This window comes from Artemia sp. Qi Xiang Cuo, chromosome 3, assembly GCF_049724085.1.
Source record: "Artemia sp. Qi Xiang Cuo chromosome 3, ASM4972408v1, whole genome shotgun sequence".
Classification (NCBI taxonomy): Eukaryota; Metazoa; Arthropoda; class Branchiopoda; order Anostraca; family Artemiidae; genus Artemia; species Artemia sp. Qi Xiang Cuo.
In genome coordinates, this window is record NC_142796.1 from 85,638,857 (window position 1) to 85,658,340 (window position 19,484).

A 19,484-nucleotide genomic window follows, 5' to 3' on the forward strand; every position below is an offset into this window, starting at 1 on the left:
CAAAAACGGTATTTCAAAAAATAAAAGGGGGGAGAAAATATAGCTCGGCCCAACCCCTTCCCCGGATCAGTGATTAGGTTATCTCCCAGTACTAGGATCTAATTGATCTTAACAATCAACTATAAGGGCTAAATAACCTTAATAATCGCCATTAAAATCAGCACTAAGGACTAACTACCCCTAACAATCAACATTACAGTCAGTGCTAAGGGCTGAATCTGCACTAAGGCTGCAACAGCGCTAAGGCTATAATTGGGATTAAATAAGTTACTAGGAAAAAGAAAAATACAACAAACAGAACAACAACGCATAGCAACATACTACAGAAAAATACGGGTTAATACAAATACGATCTAAGTAATAGAGAAATATGCCAGATAATACTTATTTTAATGAAATATAAACGCATATCACTAAACGTGAGAAAATTCCCCTCCTCGTGAGATAATCCCACAATATTGGCTGAAACTCATCACTACAGAAATAGGAAATTTTACCTTCAAAATCACCATCTCAAACTAATAGTAAGATGATACAGACATCAATGCAGAAATAGTAAATAGTACTTCCAAAAACACTATCTCAGATATTTAGCCACATAATACAGATGTCAGTGCACAAAAGTGAAGCGGTACATCCAAAATCACTATCCGATAATACAGGTATTAGTCCAGAAATGGGAAGTAGTACCCCCAAAATCGTTATCTCAACTATTTAGCCAGATAATACAAATATCAGCACAGAAAAATCAAGTAGCACATCCAAAATTGCTATGTCAAACATTTAGCAAGATAATACAGATATTAGAGCAGAAATGTGAAGTGGTAAGGCCGAAATCACTATCTCAAGTAAGATGATGTAGATTTATAATAGTAAATACTGATTTTCCTGAAACATATTAAAATAACATGTGGAACATGCGACCATAGTGCTTTCAAGATCACTACCTCAGATATTTAGTCAGATAATACAGGTATCAGTGCAGAAATGTGAAGCAGTACGCTCAAAATCACTATCTCAAGTAAGATGATGTAGATATATAATAGTTACTACTGATTTTTCTGAAAAATATTAAAATAACATGAGATAATCCCTTTCTCGTTATATAATACCACAAAAAATAATGAAGTTCCTTAGTGCAGAAATGCCAAATAATATTTTCAAAATCACCAAATATATAGCAAGATAATACAGATATATACCAGATAATACAAATGTTTATGAAACGCTGCGACAACAGTTGATCAAACGTGCGAAAATCCTCTTGCTCGTAAGAGAATCTCACGACCAAGGCCGTATCCAAGATTTTTGTCCGGGGGGGGGGGTCTACAATTCTTTTACGAAACCTACAAAAAATTTGTTTTTTAAAAACTTCTGTTACTTCTTTACGAGTCGGACAAAAAATTGTGGGGGGAGGGGCCTCAAAACCGGTACCCCCCCCCCTGGATACGACCTTGTCAACGGCATTACATTCATCACTACAAAAATTTGAAGTATCACTTTCAAATCGTCTCTCATTAGTTTCTCTTCACTTTCATAGCATTTGGTGGTGAAGATTTTCTCACAACATTTGCAAAAGCTCCCACTCCAAGAATAAAAAGTCGTTCGAAAACGTGATGTTGACGTAGTCCGGGTAATAAGATAAGAATGCAACCTTGAATAAAAGAGAAGGTTAGATAAATTATGTCGGAGTAAATTTTTATAATAGCTAACTTATTAATACAATATATTAAATAATTAACTATACTTAAAATTAAATGACACCTAAAGTCAGCAATAGCAAACTTTAAGAGGGGGAGAGTAAGAACCAAGAATTTTTTTTTGAACCTTTTTTATAACTTTTAACATTTACATTTTAGAATTATATTAAAGCAAAGTATTATAACAACTATAATAATTATAATAGCTACAAAAGTAATCCTCTTTTGTTACGTAAAAAAAGGATACGGAACAAGACCCTTAGCGTCCAAACCGGCGATGCTGATCTCCATTTCAAGGCCCTTCAGGCAGGAAGTGCGATAGGGGGTTGTGTCCGGCCATCCTGTGCTTTCGCCCACCCTTCCTGCTTACCTTCCCCAGATTTCTCCAGGTACCCATTTAGAGCTAGGTCGACTCTGACTGAGATTACAGAGTCACGCCACTGACCCCGTTTCAAACCAAATAACCGGTCACACGAGGAATCAAAACCCGCCTTTCGGACAAAGGATTCCAAATCTAGCGCTCCAACCACTCGGCAAGTATGGCTTTTGTGATAACTGAAGAAAAATCCCCCTCTAGACTCAGCAAAAAATTTAAGCTGCCTACCGAAATTCGAAAACCGACACTGCAACGACTATAATATATTACCAAATAAATTTCAAACGTAAAATAAAATAAAATCACTGATATATTACATCAAACCATTAAGCGTAACTGAATAAAATTCCTGGATAAGGGCCACCAATTTTGCCCACAGAGGTACCTCACCTTTTTCAAAAAGTTGATTTATCAATTTTTAGAATTCATTCCCTTTTCGATAAGCCCTAAAACATTATTTACTCTTGATTGATTGGGCTTCGTGCCCTAACTTTTTAAAATAAGTTAAAGTCAGAATACTATACCTTAAGCTTTTTATTCAGAAATTATTACGATTTTGCACAAAAAAACAACCCTCTCGCAAACACAGTTTTCAAATTGGCACAGGTAAGGACGGTAAGGTTGGTGGTAAGAGATGGAAAAAAAAAATCGCTAAGCATTTAGTTAAAAAAAAAGAAAAAACATTTCTAGATTTAACGTTAGATATAGCTGTATGATATATTGTTGTTATGAAAAAGGATCAAGAGCTTATTTCAAAAAGATCTTCAAAAAAGAGAAAGAATAAGAGAAAAGAAATAAGATTAAAGAATAGGAGAATAGATAGATATGAAAGACGAGGACGTAAGATAGAGCTGTATGATATATTGTTGTTATGAAAAAGGATGAAGAGTTTATTTAAAAAATATCTTCAAAAGAAAAAGAGAAAGACTAAGAGATAGGAAAGCGAGAAAGAATAAAAGAGAATGAAAAAAGACATAAGAAAAGAAAAAAAAAGATTTTCAAGAAAACGAGAACAAAGTTATTCACGCGTTTAGGTTGGAAAATTGAATTGAAAAGGAGCTAAATAGAGAAAATTATGCGTAAGGAATTAGTTAAAATCTTTTAATGGGAAGAGATACATGAGAAAGAGATTGAACAGAGAGACAGGAAAGGGGAAAGGGAAAGCAAGAGAGAGAAAGAGACAGAAAAAAGGAATGAGGGAGAAAAAGAAAAGGGAGGTAGAGGGAGAGAGGGAAAAGTAGGGAGAAAGAAACGACTAAGAGAGAGAGAATGGAAAGGACTCTAGGCAAAAAAAAACCTTGGTAATGAGAACAAGGGTAAAAAAAAAAAAACCTATCTTCACTGGTTTTGGCTTGCAGAATAGAGACACAGACAAATCTTTAAAACAAAAACGGTGAATAAAATGAAAAAGTAGAAAAGTTACACATAAAGTAGGCCAATGAATTATTATCGGGGATTCAAACGGAAAAGTAGTGATATGGAAAAATATTAAAGTGAATAAAATGGCCAATAAAACAAAACAGAGATAAAATGGAAAAGTGGCGGAAAAGTGAATAAAATAATGACTAAAACAAAACAGAGATAAATAGAAAAGTGGAAAACTTACACATAAAGTAGGCTAATAAAGTATTATTTGCCAAAGCTCCAACCCAGGCACCAGTTAACAGTATCGAAGACAGAAAAGCATAATACTGAAAATAGAAATTCTTTTAGAAAAGAAAAATACACGAAAAAAAATGAAAATATCAAAAAATAGGTGTATTTTAACTAGACGACGGATAATTTAAAAAAAGTCGAATAAAACATTTAGAAAATAGGGAAAGAAAAACAGAAACTCTATACATAAACAAAAGAAAAGAGAAACCCATATCTAGAAAAGAATTCTGTAGTATTTATTTGTCACAAAATGAAATGAATAATCTATTTGTCAAAGATTGAATTAAATGCCTATTTATTAGAAAAAATTAAAATATGGATAATATCAAAACAAATGTAATTAAATACAGGCCAAAAAAACTTCAATTCTATTGAGCTTGATACATTCAATATGATTTCAATGGAATTTTTATTTCAGGATTTTCAATTGAATTTCCTATTTAATAGAATTTTCAATTTAATAAATCTGAAATGATTTCAATAGAATTTTGAATAGGATTTTCAATTTAACAGATCAAAAATGATTCCAATATAGTTTTGAATAGGATTTTCAATTTAATAAATCCAAAATGATTCCAATACTGTTTTGAATAGGAATTTCAATTGAATTTCCTATTTAATAGGATTTTCAATTTGATAAATCCAAAATGATTTCAATAGAATTTTGAATACGGTTTTCAGTTTAATAGATCCAAAATGATTCCAATATAGTTTTGAATAGGGTTTTCAATTTAATTTCTTATTTAATAGGATTTTCAACTTAATAAATCCAAAATGATTGCAATAGAATTTTGAATAGGATTTACAATTGAATATCCTATTCAATAGGATTCAGTTGGATTTTAAATTGAATAAAACCCATTAAAAGTTTTTGCCAGATTTCAAATTCAATAAAATATTTTTGTTTGTCAAATTAGTTGCAGTTCTTTGACTTGTCCTTAGCTTCATATCAATTAATATTTTTTTATGTGGGGTTCAAAAAGGACGCCATTATTTGAAGTATTTGAGTTTGGACTCGTCTTTTAATCATACTGTTACAAATAGGATTCAGTATTTTTTAGAGAAAAGACAGAGAAGGCACTTGCCCCAGGTGCAGAAATTTTAGGGACGTAAAATTTCAAATAAAAATCTTACGGTTATAACCATATTATAATTTTTGAAATTTTATTTTTATAAAAATAAAGTAGAGGCTCAGTTGGCATTGAGTATAACGAAATTAAATCCAAATATTTTCATTTTTTCCCATATCTTATATATTATTCCTTGAGAATAAAAGTAAGTAGGCCTAGACCGAATTTAATTAATTTTAATGCTTTTTTGTAACATTTTGTAATCAAATTTTGTTAATAAACGAACATATTGTTAAAATTTGTCCTGAAAATTTATGTGAGACCGGGGGGGGGCACTTAAGATTTTGCCACGGCCTTACGGCCGTGGCCACAACTGCCACTGTATACTTTCCTTCATCTCTATGTATATTGATAACCCCACAGATCCTTTCAATTATTGTGCCATTAAAAATTAAAAGTTATTTCTTTTTATATTTTTCATGGCGCCAGACCGCTAAAACTTTAGGGCTAGATATTCTCCTTGTCAACTTTTTACCAGTTTTTATCCCTAGATTTAGACGCGATTTTGAATATCAATAATTCCCTGATACAAGTATTATTCATCAAAACCCTATGGGTTACAAATGAGACATAGTTAATAATAATAATGCATCCTTGATTTGATAGGAAACGACTATTTAAACTCCAAATATTTATAAACACAAAAATTGATTTTCCCCCTCATTTCCTCCTTCAAGGGCAATAAATAAAAGTTCAAATAAGGATAAAATCCTTTTAATAGACAGTGTTTCACAAACAGTGATAGAAATTCACAAAAAATACCAGATAATTCGGTCACATATGCAGTGACCGTCATCAGTGGTAAAACTAAACTAAACTAAAAGTTTAGTTTACTAGTTTTATTTTAGTTTTATTACTGGTGACGGTCACTGCATATGTGACCGAATTATCTAGTATTTTTTTGTGAATTTCTATCACTGTTATCATCATCACTGTCTAATAATAGGATTTATCCCTATATGAACTTTTATTTATCGTCATGGAAAGGCAGTGTTGTCTCCGAAATTATCTACGTCATATTCAAGGGCAAATTTGGGACACTTGTGCAAGGGGGATTTTGGTGGATATTTTTATGTAATTCAGCTGATTTTTCTAAACATTTTGGCGTAAAAAATAATTCTATTGCAATTCCCCCAAGGTTTGACCATTTTTTCCGTATCTTTCCTCCACTATTTCCCTTTTTGTAAATTTGACGTCTGCTATCCTTACTTTCCATATCCATATCCTTACTGAATACTGAAACTTTTCCAATTTCTCAATTTTCAATTTGGCTCCCTTAATATAAACTTGGCAACTCCTTCGTTATTAGGAGCAATTAGGTGGGGGGAGGGGGGAATAAGTTCATTTACTCACATAAGACTTTTATTGTCCACATTAGATATTTTTAAGAATTTTTTTTTTTTGGGGGGGGGGGTCATTGAAAATTGTTATTATTGTATTTTCAATGCAAAAAATGACAAATTTGCCCCCTGGATATTGCAAAAATAAATACTGCCCCCTGGATATTGCAAAAATAAATACTGCCCCCCGCCCCACACCATATAAATTTAGGGAATTGACACATCTTTCTGTTATGAATTGATTTAACGGGATTGATTATACGGGACATATAGTCGGGATCGGGTTGGATTATAATAGTTTTCCTGCAATGGAAACATCCAATTTATTTGAACAATTGTTGAATTTCCACTGTCTCATCTCTGCAGAAAAACGTGCAATTGGATATCTTGCCCCCATCATTACGAAGAATTACACCAAAAACTCCTCCCAAGAAAAGTCATGCTCGATATGCTCTTGTTAAACTTGCTCAAAAGAAAAGCTTGCAGTTGGAAATCTTGCCCCCATAATTACAACAAATTAAACCAAAAGCTCCTCTTAAAAAAGTCATTCCCGATATACTGTAGTTAAACTTGCCCAAAATAAAAGCTTGCAGTTGGAAATCTTGCCCCCATAATTACAACAAATTAAACCAAAAGCTCCTCTTAAAAAAGTCATTCCCGATATACTGTAGTTAAACTTGCCCAAAATAAAAGCTTGCAGTTGGAAATCTTGCCCCCATAATTACAACAAATTAAACCAAAAGCTCATCTTAAAAAAGTCATTCCCGATATACTGTAGTTAAACTTGACCAAAAAAAAAGATTGCAGTTGGAAATCTTGCCCCCATAATTACAACAAATTAAACCAAAAGCTCCTCTTAAAAAAGTCATTCCCGATATACTGTAGTTAAACTTGCCCAAAATAAAAGCTTGCAGTTGGAAATCTTGCCCCCATAATTACAACAAATAAAACCAAATGCTCCTCTTAAAAAAGTCATTCCCGATATACTGTAGTTAAACTTGCCCAAAAGAAAAGCTTGCAGTTGGAAATCTTGCCCCCATAATTACAACAAATTAAACCAAAAGCTCCTCTTAAAAAAGTCATTCACGATATACTGTAGTTAAACTTGCCCAAAATAAAAGCTTGCAGTTGGAAATCTTGCCCCCATAATTACAACAAATTAAACCAAAAGCTCCTCTTAAAAAAGTCATTCCAGATATACTGTAGTTAAACTTGCCCAACAGAAAAGCTTGCAGTTGGAAATCTTGCCCCCATAATTACAACAAATTAAACCAAAAGCTCCTCTTAAAAAAGTCATTCCCGATATACTGTATTTAAACTCGCCCAAAATAAAAGCTTGCAGTTGGAAATCTTGCCCCCATAATTACAACAAATTAAACCAAAAGCTCCTCTTAAAAAAGTCATTCCCGATATACTGTAGTTAAACTTGCCCAAAATAAAAGCTTGCAGTTGGAAATCTTGCCCCCATAATTACAACAAATTAAACCAAAAGCTCCTCTTAAAAGAGTCATTCCCGATATACTGTAGTTAAACTTGCCCAAAATAAAAGCTTGCAGTTGGAAATCTTGCCCCCATAATTACAACAAATTAAACCAAAAGCTCCTCTTAAAAAAGTCATTCCCGATATACTGTAGTTAAACTTGCCCAAAATAAAAGCTTGCAGTTGGAAATCTTACCCCCATAATTACAACAAATTAAACCAAAAGCTCCTCTTAAAAAAGTCATTCCCGATATACTGTAGTTAAACTTGCCCAAAAGAAAAGCTTGCAGTTGGAAATCTTGCCCCCATAATTACAACAAATTAAACCAAAAGCTCCTCTTAAAAAAGTCATTCCCGATATACTGTAGTTAAACTTGCCCAAAATAAAAGCTTGCAGTTGGAAATCTTGCCCCCATAATTACAACAAATTAAACCAAAAGCTCCTCTTAAAAAAGTCATTCCCGATATACTGTAGTTAAACTTGCCCAAAATAAAAGCTTGCAGTTGGAAATCTTGCCCCCATAATTACAACAAATTAAACCAAAAGCTCCTCTTAAAAAAGTCATTCCCGATATACTGTAGCTAAACTTGCCCAAAATAAAAGCTTGAAGTTGGAAATCTTGCCCCCATAATTACAACAAATTAAACCAAAAGCTCCTCTTAAAAAAGTCATTCCCGATATACTGTAGTTAAACTTGCCCAAAATAAAAGCTTGCAGTTGGAAATCTTGCCCCCATAATTACAACAAATTAAACCAAAAGCTCCTCTTAAAAAAGTCATTCCCGATATACTGTAGTTAAGCTTGCCCAAAAGAAAAGCTTGCAGTTGGAAATCTTGCCCCCATAATTACAACAAATTAAACCAAAAGCTCCTCTTAAAAAAGTCATTCCCGATATACTGTAGTTAAACTTGCCCAAAATAAAAGCTTGCAGTTGGAAATCTTGCCCCCATAATTACAACAAATTAAACCAAAAGCTCCTCTTAAAAAAGTCATTCCCGATATACTGTAGTTAAACTTGCCCAAAAGAAAAGCTTGCAGTTGGAAATCTTGCCCCCATAATTACAACAAATTAAACCAAAATCTCCTCTTAAAAAATTCATTCCCGATATACTGTAGTTAAACTTGCCCAAAATAAAAGCTTGCAGTTGGAAATCTTGCCCCCATAATTACAACAAATTAAACCAAAAGCTCCTCTTAAAAAAGTCATTCCCGATATACTGTAGTTAAACTTGCCCAAAATAAAAGCTTGCAGTTGGAAATCTTGCCCCCATAATTACAACAAATTAAAACAAAAGCTCCTCTTAAAAAAGTCATTCCCGATATCCTGTAGTTAAACTTGCACAAAAGAAAAGCTTGCAGTTGGAAATCTTGCCCCCATAATTACAACAAATTAAACCAAAAGCTCCTCTTAAAAAAGTCATTCCCGATATACTGTAGTTAAACTTGCCCAAAAGAAAAGCTTGCAGTTGGAAATCTTGCCCCCATAATTACAACAAATTAAACCAAAAGCTCCTCTTAAAAAAGTCATTCCCGATATACTGTAGTTAATCTTGCCCAAAATAAAAGCTTGCAGTTGGAAATCTTGCCCCCATAATTACAACAAATTAAACCAAACGCTCCTCTTAAAAAAGTCATTCCCGATATACTGTAGTTAAACTTGCCCAAAAGAAAAGCTTGCAGTTGGAAATCTTGCCCCCATAATTACAACAAATTAAACCAAAAGCTCCTCTTAAAAAAGTCATTCCCGATATACTGTAGTTAAACTTGCCCAACATAAAAGCTTGCAGTTGGAAATCTTGCCCCCATAATTACAACAAATTAAACCAAAAGCTCATCTAAAAAAGTCAGTACCGATAAACTGTAGTTAAACATGCCCAAAAGAAAAGCTTGCAGTTGGAAATCTTGCCCCCATAATTACAACAAATTAAACCAAAAGCTCCTCTTAAAAAAGTCATTCCCGATATACTGTAGTTAAACTTGCCCAAAATAAAAGCTTGTAGTTTGAAATCTTGCCACAAAAATTACAACAAATGAACACAAAACATCAAATTAAAAAAGACATTCCCGATATACTGTAGTTAAACTTGCCCAAAATAAAAGCTTGCAGTTGGAAATCTTGCCCCCATAATTACAACAAATTAAACCAAAAGCTCCTCTTAAAAAAGTCATTCCCGATATACTGTAGTTAAACTTGCCCAAAAGAAAAGCTTGCAGTTGGAAATCTTGCCCCCATACTTACAACAAATTAAACCAAAAGCTCCTCTTAAAAAAGTCATTCCCGATCTACTGTAGTTAAAATTGCCCAAAATAAAAGCTTGCAGTTGGAAATCTTGCCCCCATAATTACAACAAATTAAACCAAAAGCTCCTCTTAAAAAAGTCATTCCCGATATACTGTAGTTAAACTTGCCCAAAATAAGAGCTTGCAGTTGGAAATCTTGCCCCCATAATTACAACAAATTAAACCAAAAGCTCCTCTTAAAAAAGTCATTCCCGATATACTGTAGTTAAACTTGCCCAAAATAAAAGCTTGCAGTTGGAAATCTTGCCCCCATAATTACAACAAATTAAACCAAAAGCTCCTCTTAAAAAAATCATTCCCGATATACTGTAGTTAAACTTGCCCAAAATAAAAGCTTGCAGTTGGAAATCTTGCCCCCATAATTACAACAAATTAAACCAAAAGCTCCTCTTAAAAAAGTCATTCCCGATATACTGTAGTTAAACTTGCCCACAAGAAAAGCTTGCAGTTGGAAATCTTGCCCCCATAATTACAACAAATTAAACCAAAAGCTCCTCTTAAAAAAGTCATTCCCGATATACTGTAGTTAAAATTGCACAAAATAAAAGCTTGCAGTTGGAAATCTTGCCCCCATAATTACAACAAATTAAACCAAAAGCTCCTCTTAAAAAAGTCATTCCCGATATACTGTAGTTAAACTTGCCCAAAAGAAAAGCTTGCAGTTGGAAATCTTGCCCCCATAATTACAACAAATTAAACCAAAAGCTCCTCTGAAAAAAGTCATTCCCGATATACTGTAGTTAAACTTGCCCAAAATAAAAGCTTGCAGTTGGAAATCTTGCCCACATAATTACAACAAATTAAACCAAAAGCTCCTCTTAAAAAAGTCATTCCCGATATACTGTAGTTAAACTTGCCCAAAAGAAAAGCTTGCAGTTGGAAATCTTGCCCCCATAATTACAACAAATTAAACCAAAAGCTCCTCTTAAAAAAGTCATTCCCGATATACTGTAGTTAAACTTGCCCAAAATAAAAGCTTGCAGTTGGAAATCTTGCCCCCATAATTACAACAAATTAAACCAAAAGCTCCTCTTAAAAAAGTCATTCCCGATATACTGTAGTTAAACTTGCCCAAAAGAAAAGCTTGCAGTTGGAAATCTTGCCCCCATAATTACAACAAATTAAACCAAAAGCTCCTCTTAAAAAAGTCATTCCCGATATACTGTAGTTAAACTTGCCCAAAATAAAAGCTTGCAGTTGGAAATCTTGCCCCCATAATTACAACAAATTAAACCAAAAGCTCCTCTTAAAAAAGTCATTCCCGATATACTGTAGTTAAACTTGCCCAAAAGAAAAGCTTGCAGTTGGAAATCTTGCCCCCATAATTACAACAAATTAAACCAAAAGCTCCTCTTAAAAAAGTCATTCCCGATCTACTGTAGTTAAACTTGCACAAAATAAAATCTTGCAGTTGGAAATCTTGCCAACATAATTACAACTATTTAAACCAAAAGCTACTCTTAAAAAATTCATTCCCGATATACTGTAGTTAAACTTGCCCAAAATAAAAGCTTGCAGTTGGAAATCTTGCCCCCATAATTACAACAAATTAAACCAAAAGCTCCTCTTAAAAAAGTCATTCCCGATATACTGTAGTTAAACTTGCCCAAAATAAAAGCTTGCAGTTGGAAATCTTGCCCCCATAATTACAACAAATTAAACCAAAAGCTCCTCTTAAAAAAGTCATTCCCGATATACTGTAGTTAAACTTGCCCAAAATAAAAGCTTGCAGTTGGAAATCTTGCCCCCATAATTACAACAAATTAAACCAAAAGCTCCTCTTAAAAAAGTCATTCCCGATATACTGTAGTTAAACTTGCCCAAAATAAAAGCTTGCAGTTGGAAATCTTGCCCCCATAATTACAACAAATTAAACCAAAAGCTCCTCTTAAAAAAGTCATTCCCGATATACTGTAGTTAAACTTGCCCAAAATAAAAGCTTGCAGTTGGAAATCTTGCCCCCAGAAGTACAACAAATTAAACCAAAAGCTCCTCTTAAAAAAGTCATTCCCGATATACTGTAGTTAAACTTGCCCAAAATAAAAGCTTGCAGTTGGAAATCTTGCCCCCATAATTCCAACAAATTAAACCAACAGCTCCTCTTAAAAAAGTCATTCCCGATATAATGTCGTTAAACTTTCCCAAAATAAAAGCTTGCAGTTGGAAATCTTGCCCCCATAATTACAACAAATTAAACCAAAAGCTCCTCTTAAAAAAGTCATTCCCTATATACTGTAGTTAAACTTGCCCAAAATAAAAGCTTGCAGTTGGAAATCTTGCCCCCATAATTACAACTAATTAAACCAAAAGCTCCTCTTAAAAAAGTCATTCCCGATATACTGTAGTTAAACTTGCCCAAAATAAAAGCTTGCAGTTGGAAATCTTGCCCCCATAAGTACAACAAATTAAACCAAAAGCTCCTCTTAAAAAAGTCATTCCCGATATACTGTAGTTAAACTTGCCCAAAATAAAATCTTGCAGTTGGAAATCTTGCCCCCATAATTACAACAAATTAAACCAAAAGCTCCTCTTAAAAAAGTCATTCCCGATATACTGTAGTTAAACTTGCCCAAAATAAAAGCTTGCAGTTGGAAATCTTGCCCCCATAATTACAACAAATTATACCAAAAGCTCCTCTTAAAAAAGTCATTCCCGATATACTGTAGTTAAACTTGCCCAAAATAAAAGCTTGCAGTTGGAAATCTTGCCCCCATAATTACAACAAATTAAACCAAAAGCTCCTCTTAAAAAAGTCATTCCCGATATACTGTAGTTAAACTTGCCCAAAATAAAAGCTTGCAGTTGGAAATCTTGCCCCCATAATTACAAAAAATTAAAACAAAAGATCCTCTTAAAAAAGTCATTCCCGATATACTGTAGTTAAACTTGCCCAAAATAAAAGCTTGCAGTTGGAAATCTTGCCCCCATAATTACAACAAATTAAACCAAAAGCTCCTCTTAAAAAAGTCATTCCCGATATACTGTAGTTAAACTTGCCCAAAATAAAAGCTTGCAGTTGGAAATCTTGCCCCCATAATTACAACAAATTAAACCAAAAGCTCCTCATAAAAAAGTCATTCCCGATATACTGTAGTTAAACTAGCCCAAAATTAACGCTTGCAGTTGGAAATCTTGCCCCCATAATTACAACAAATTAAACCAAAAGCTCCTCTTAAAAAAGTCATTCCCGATATACTGCAGTTAAACTTGCCCAAAATAAAAGCTTGCAGTTGGAAATCTTGCCCCCATAATTACAACAAATTAAACCAAAAGCTCCTCTTAAAAAAGTCATTCCCGATATACTGTATTTAAACTTGCCCAAAATAAAAGCTTGAAGTTGGAAATCTTGCCCCCATAATTACAACAAATTATAACAAAAGCTCCTCTTAAAAAAGTCATTCCCGATATACTGTAGTTAAACTTGACCAAAATAAAATCTTGCAGTTGGAAATCTTGCCCCCATAATTACAACAAATTAAACCAAAAGCTCCTCTTAAAAAAGTCATTACCGATATACTGTAGTTAAACTTGCCCAAAATAAAAGCTTGCAGTTGGAAATCTTGCCCCCATAATTACAACAAATTAAACCAAAAGCTCCTCTTAAAAAAGTCATTCCCGATATACTGTAGTTAAACTTGCCCAAAATAAAAGCTTGCAGTTGGAAATCTTGCCTCCATAATTACAACAAATTAAACCAAAAGCTCCTCTTAAAAAAGTCATTCCCGATATACTGTAGTTAAACTTGCCCAAAATAAAAGCTTGCAGTTGGAAATCTTGCCCCCATAATTACAACAAATTAAACCAAAAGCTCCTCTTAAAAAAGTCATTCCCGATATACTGTAGTTAAACTTGCCCAAAATAAAAGCTTGCAGTTGGAAATCTTGCCCCCATAATTACAACAAATTAAACCAAAAGCTCCTCTTAAAAAGTCATTCCCGATATACTGTAGTTAAACTTGCCCAAAATAAAAGCTTGCAGTTGGAAATCTTGCCCCCATAATTACAACAAATTAAACCAAAAGCTCCTCTTAAAAAAGTCATTCCCGATATACTGTAGTTAAACTTGCCCAAAATAAAAGCTTGCAGTTGGAAATCTTGCCCCCATAATTACAACAAATTAAACCAAAAGCTCCTCTTAAAAAAGTCATTCCCGATATACTGTAGTTAAACTTGCCCAAAATAAAAGCTTGCAGTTGGAAATCTTGCCCCCATAATTACAACAAATTAAACCAAAAGCTCCTCTTAAAAAAGTCATTCCCGATATACTGTAGTTAAACTTGCCCAAAATAAGAGCTTGCAGTTGGAAATCTTGCCCCCATAATTACAACAAATTAAACCAAAAGCTCCTCTTAAAAAAGTCATTCCCGATATACTGTAGTTAAACTTGCCCAAAATAAAAGCTTGCAGTTGGAAATCTTGCCCCCATAATTACAACAAATTAAACCAAAAGCTCCTCTTAAAAAAGTCATTCCCGATATACTGTAGTTAAACTTGCCCAAAATAAAAGCTTGCAGTTGGAAATCTTGCCCCCATAATTACAACAAATTAAACCAAAAGCTCCTCTTAAAAAAGTCATTCCCGATATACTGTAGTTAAACTCGCCCAAAATAAAAGCTTGCAGTTGGAAATCTTGCCCCCATAATTACAACAAATTAAACCAAAAGCTCCACTTAAAAAAGTCATTCCCGATATACTGTAGAAAAACTTGCCCAAAATAAAAGCTTGCAGTTGGAAATCTTGCCCCCATAATTACAACAAATTAAACCAAAAGCTCCTCTTAAAAAAGTCATTCCCGATATACTGTAGTTAAACTTGCCCAAAATAAAAGCTTGCAGTTGGAAATCTTGCCCCCATAATTACAACAAATTAAACCAAAAGCTCCTCTTAAAAAAGTCATTCCCGATATACTGTAGTTAAACTTGCCCAAAATAAAAGCTTGCAGTTGGAAATCTTGCCCCCATGATTACAACAAATTAAACCAAAAGCTCCTCTTAAAAAGTCATTCCCGATATACCGTAGTTAAACTTGCCCAAAAGAAAAGCTTGCAGTTGGAAATCTTGCCCCCATAATTACAACAAATTAAACCAAAAGCTCCTCTAAAAAAAGACATTCCCGATATACTGTAGTTAAACTTGCCCAAAAGAAAAGCTTGCAGTTGGAAATCTTGCCCCCATAATTACAACAAATTAAACCAAAAGCTCCTCTTAAAAAAGTCAGTCCCGATATACTGTAGATAAACTTGCCCAAAATAAAAGCTTGCAGTTGGAAATCTTGCCCCCATAATTACAACAAATTAAACCAAAAGCTCCTCTTAAAAAAGTCATTCCCGATATACTGTAGTTAAACTTGCCCAAAATAAAAGCTTGCAGTTGGAAATCTTGACCCCATAATTACAACAAATTAAACCAAAAGCTCCTCTTAAAAAAGTCATTCCAGAAATACTTTATTTAAACTTGCACAAAATAAAAGCTTGCAGTTGGAAATCTTTCCCCCATAATTACAACAAATTAAACCAAAAGCTCCTCTTAAAAAAGTCATTCCCGATATACTGTAGTTAAACTTGCCCAAAATTAAAGCTTGCAGTTGGAAATCTTGCCCCCCTAATTACAACAAATTAAACCAAAAGCTCCTCTTAAAAAAGTCATTCCCGATATACTGTAGTTAAACTTGCCCAAAATAAAAGCTTGCAGTTGGAAATCTTGCCCCCATAATTACAACAAATTAAACCAAAAGCTCCTCTTAAAAAAGTCATTCCCGATATACTGTAGTTAAACTTGCCCAAAAGAAAAGCTTGCAGTTGGAAATCTTGCCCCCATAATTACAACAAATTAAACCAAAAGCTCCTCTTAAAAAAGTCATTCCCGATATACTGTAGTTAAACTTGCCCAAAATAAAAGCTTACAGTTGGAAATCTTGCCCCCATAATTACAACAAATTAAACCAAAAGCTCCTCTTAAAAAAGTCATTCCCGATATACTGTAGTTAAACTTGCCCAAAAGAAAAGCTTGCAGTTGGAAATCTTGCCCCCATAATTACAACAAATTAAACCAAAAGCTCCTCTTAAAAAAGTCATTCCCGATATACTGTAGTTAAACTTGCCCAAAATAAAAGCTTGCAGTTGGAAATCTTGCCACCATAATTACAACAAATTAAACCAAAAGCTCCTCTTAAAAAAGTCATTCCCGATATACTGTAGTTAAACTTGCCCAAAATAAAAGCTTGCAGTTGGAAATCTTGCCCCCATAATTACAACAAATTAAACCAAAAGCTCCTCTTAAAAAAGTCATTCCCGATATACTGTAGTTAAACTTGCCCAAAAGAAAAGCTTGCAGTTGGAAATCTTGCCCCCATAATTACAACAAATTAAACCAAAAGCTCCTCTTAAAAAAGTCATTCCCGATATACTGTAGTTAAACTAGCCCAAAATAAAAGCTTGCAGTTGGAAATCTTGCCCCCATAATTACAACAAATTAAACCAAAAGCTCCTCTTAAAAAAGTCATTCCCGATATACTGTAGTTAAACTTGCCCAAAATAAAAGCTTGCAGTTGGAAATCTTGCCCCCATAATTACAACAAATTAAACCAAAAGCTCCTCTTAAAAAAGTCATTCCCGATATACTGTAGTTAAACTTGCCCAAAATAAAAGCTTGCAGTTGGAAATCTTGCCCCCATAATTACAACAAACTAAACCAAAAGCTCCTCTTAAAAAAGTCATTCCCGATATACTGTAGTTAAACTTGCCCAAAATAAAAGCTTGCAGTTGGAAATCTTGCCCCCATAATTACAACAAATTAAACCAAAAGCTCCTCTGAAAAAAGTCATTCCCGATATACTGTAGTTAAACTTGCCCAAAATAAAAGCTTGCAGTTGGAAATCTTGCCCCCATAATTACAACAAATTAAACCAAAAGCTCCTCTTAAAAAAGTCATTCCCGAAATACTGTAGTTAAACTTACCCAAAATAAAAGCTTGCAGTTGGAAATCTTGCCCCCATAATTACAACAAATTAAACCAAAAGCTCCTCTTAAAAAAGTCATTCCCGATATACTGTAGTTAAACTTGCCCAAAATAAAAGCTTGCAGTTGGAAATCTTGCCCCCATAATTACAACAAATTAAACCAAAAGCTCCTCTTAAAAAAGTCATTCCCGATATACTGTAGTTAAACTTGCCCAAAATAAAAGCTTGCAGTTGGAAATCTTGCCCCCATAATTACAACAAATTAAACCAAAAGCTCCTCTTAAAAAAGTCATTCCCGATATACTGTGGTTAAACTTGCCCAAAATAAAAGCTTGCAGTTGGAAATCTTGCCCCCATAATTACAACAAATTAAACCAAAAGCTCCTCTTAAAAAAGTCATTCCCGATATAATGTAGTTAAAATTGCCCAAAATAAAAGATTGCAGTTGGAAATCTTGCCCCCATAATTACAACAAATTAAACCAAATGCTCCTCTTAAAAAAGTCATTCCCGATATACTGTAGTTAAACTTGCCCAAAAGAAAAGCTTGCAGTTGGAAATCATGCCCCCATAAGTACAACAAATTAAACCAAAATCTCCTCTTAAAAAAGTCATTCCCGATATACTGTAGTTAAACTTGCCCAAAAGAAAAGCTTGCAGTTGGAAATCTTGCCCCCATAATTACAACAAATTAAACCAAAAGCTCCTCTTAAAAAAGTCATTCCCGATATACTGTAGTTAAACTTGCCCAAAATAAAAGCTTGCAGTTGGAAATCTTGCCCCCATAATTACAACAAATTAAACCAAAAGCTCCTCTTAAAAAAGTCATTCCCGATATACTGTAGTTAAACTTGCCCAAAATAAAAGCTTGCAGTTGGAAATCTTGCCCCCATAATTACAACAAATTAAACAAAAAGCTCCTCTTAGAACTTTCATTCCCGATATACGGTAGTTAAACTTGCCCAAAAGAAAAGCTTGCAGTTGGAAATCTTGCCCCCATAATTACAACAAATTAAACCAAAAGCTCCTCTTAAAAAAGTCATTCCCGATATACTGTAGTTAAACTTGCCCAAAAGAAAAGCTTGCAGTTGGAAATCTTGCCCCCATAATTACAACAAATTAAACCAAAAGCTCCTCTTAAAAAAGTCATTCCCGATATACTGTAGTTAAACCTGCCCAAAATAAAAGCTTGCAGTTGGAAATCTTGCCCCCATAATTACAACAAATTAAACCAAAAGCTCCTCTTAAAAAAGTCATTCCCGATATACTGTAGTTAAACTTGCCCAAAATAAAAGCTTGCAGTTGGAAATCTTGCCCCCATAATTACAACAAATTAAACCAAAAGCTCCTCTTAAAAAAATCATTCCCGATATACTGTAGTTAAACTTGCCCAAAATAAAAGCTTGCAGTTGGAAATCTTGCCCCCATAATTACAACAAATTAAACCAAAAGCTCCTCTTAAAAAAGTCATTCCCGATATACTGTAGTTAAACTTGACCAAAATAAAAGCTTGCAGTTGGAAATCTTGCCCCCATAATTACAACAAATTAAACCTAAAGCTCCTCTTAAAAAAGTCATTCCAGATATACTGTAGTTAAACTTGCCCAAAATAAAAGCTTGCAGTTGGAAATATTGCCCACATAATTACAACAAATTAAACCAAAAGCTCCTCTTAAAAAAGTCATTCCCGATATACTGTAGTTAAACTTGCCCAAAAGAAAAGCTTGCAGTTGGAAATCTTGCCCCCATAATTACAACAAATTAAACCAAAAGCTCCTCTTAAAAAAGTCATTCCCGATATACTGTAGTTAAACTTGCCCAAAATAAAAGCTTGCAGTTGGAAATCTTGCCCCCATACTTACAACAAATTAAACCAATAGCTCCTCTTAAATAAGTCATTCCCGATATACTGTAGTTAAACTTGCCCAAAATAAAAGCTTGCAGTTGGAAATCTTGCCCCCATAATTACAACAAATTAAACCAAAAGCTCCTCTTAAAAAAGTCATTCCCGATATACTGTAGTTAAACTTGCCCAAAATAAAAGCTTGCAGTTGGAAATCTTGCCCCCATAATTACAACAAATTAAACCAAAGGCTCCTCTTAAAAAAGTCATTCCCGATATACTGTAGTTAAACTTGCCCAAAATAAAAGCTTGCAGTTGGAAATCTTGCCCCCATAATTACAACAAATTAAACCAAAAGCTCCTCTTAAAAAAGTCATTCCCGATATACTGTAGTTAAACTTGCCCAAAAGAAAAGCTTGCAGTTGGAAATCTTGCCCCCATAATTACAACAAATTAAACCAAAAGCTCCTCTTAAAAAAGTCATTACCGATATACTGTAGTTAAACTTGCCCAAAATAAAAGCTTGCAGTTGGAAATCTTGCCCCCATAATTACAACAAATTAAACAAAAAGATCCTCTTATAAAATTCATTCCAGATATAATTTAGTTAATATTTAAAAAAATAAATTCTTGAAGTTGTATATCTTGCCCCCATAATTACAACAAATTAAACCAAAAGATCCTCTTAAAAAAGTCAGTCCC

General features: G+C 33.7%; 1 protein-coding gene across 1 annotated transcript in view; it reads right to left on the reverse strand.

Moving 5' to 3' along the window:
* Positions 1 to 371: 371 nt before the first annotated feature.
* Positions 372 to 19,484, reverse strand: part of Arl6IP1 (ADP-ribosylation factor-like 6 interacting protein 1) — a 52,837-nt gene continuing 33,724 nt past the window's right edge. Inside the window, exons 5-6 of the mRNA XM_089086696.1 lie at positions 3,683 to 3,767; positions 372 to 1,654 (exon numbers count right to left, since the gene is read on the reverse strand). Coding sequence (XP_088942822.1) covers positions 1,518 to 1,654; positions 3,683 to 3,767 — 222 coding nt within the window. The 3' untranslated portion in view covers positions 372 to 1,517. The remainder of the gene's footprint in view (positions 1,655 to 3,682; positions 3,768 to 19,484) is intronic.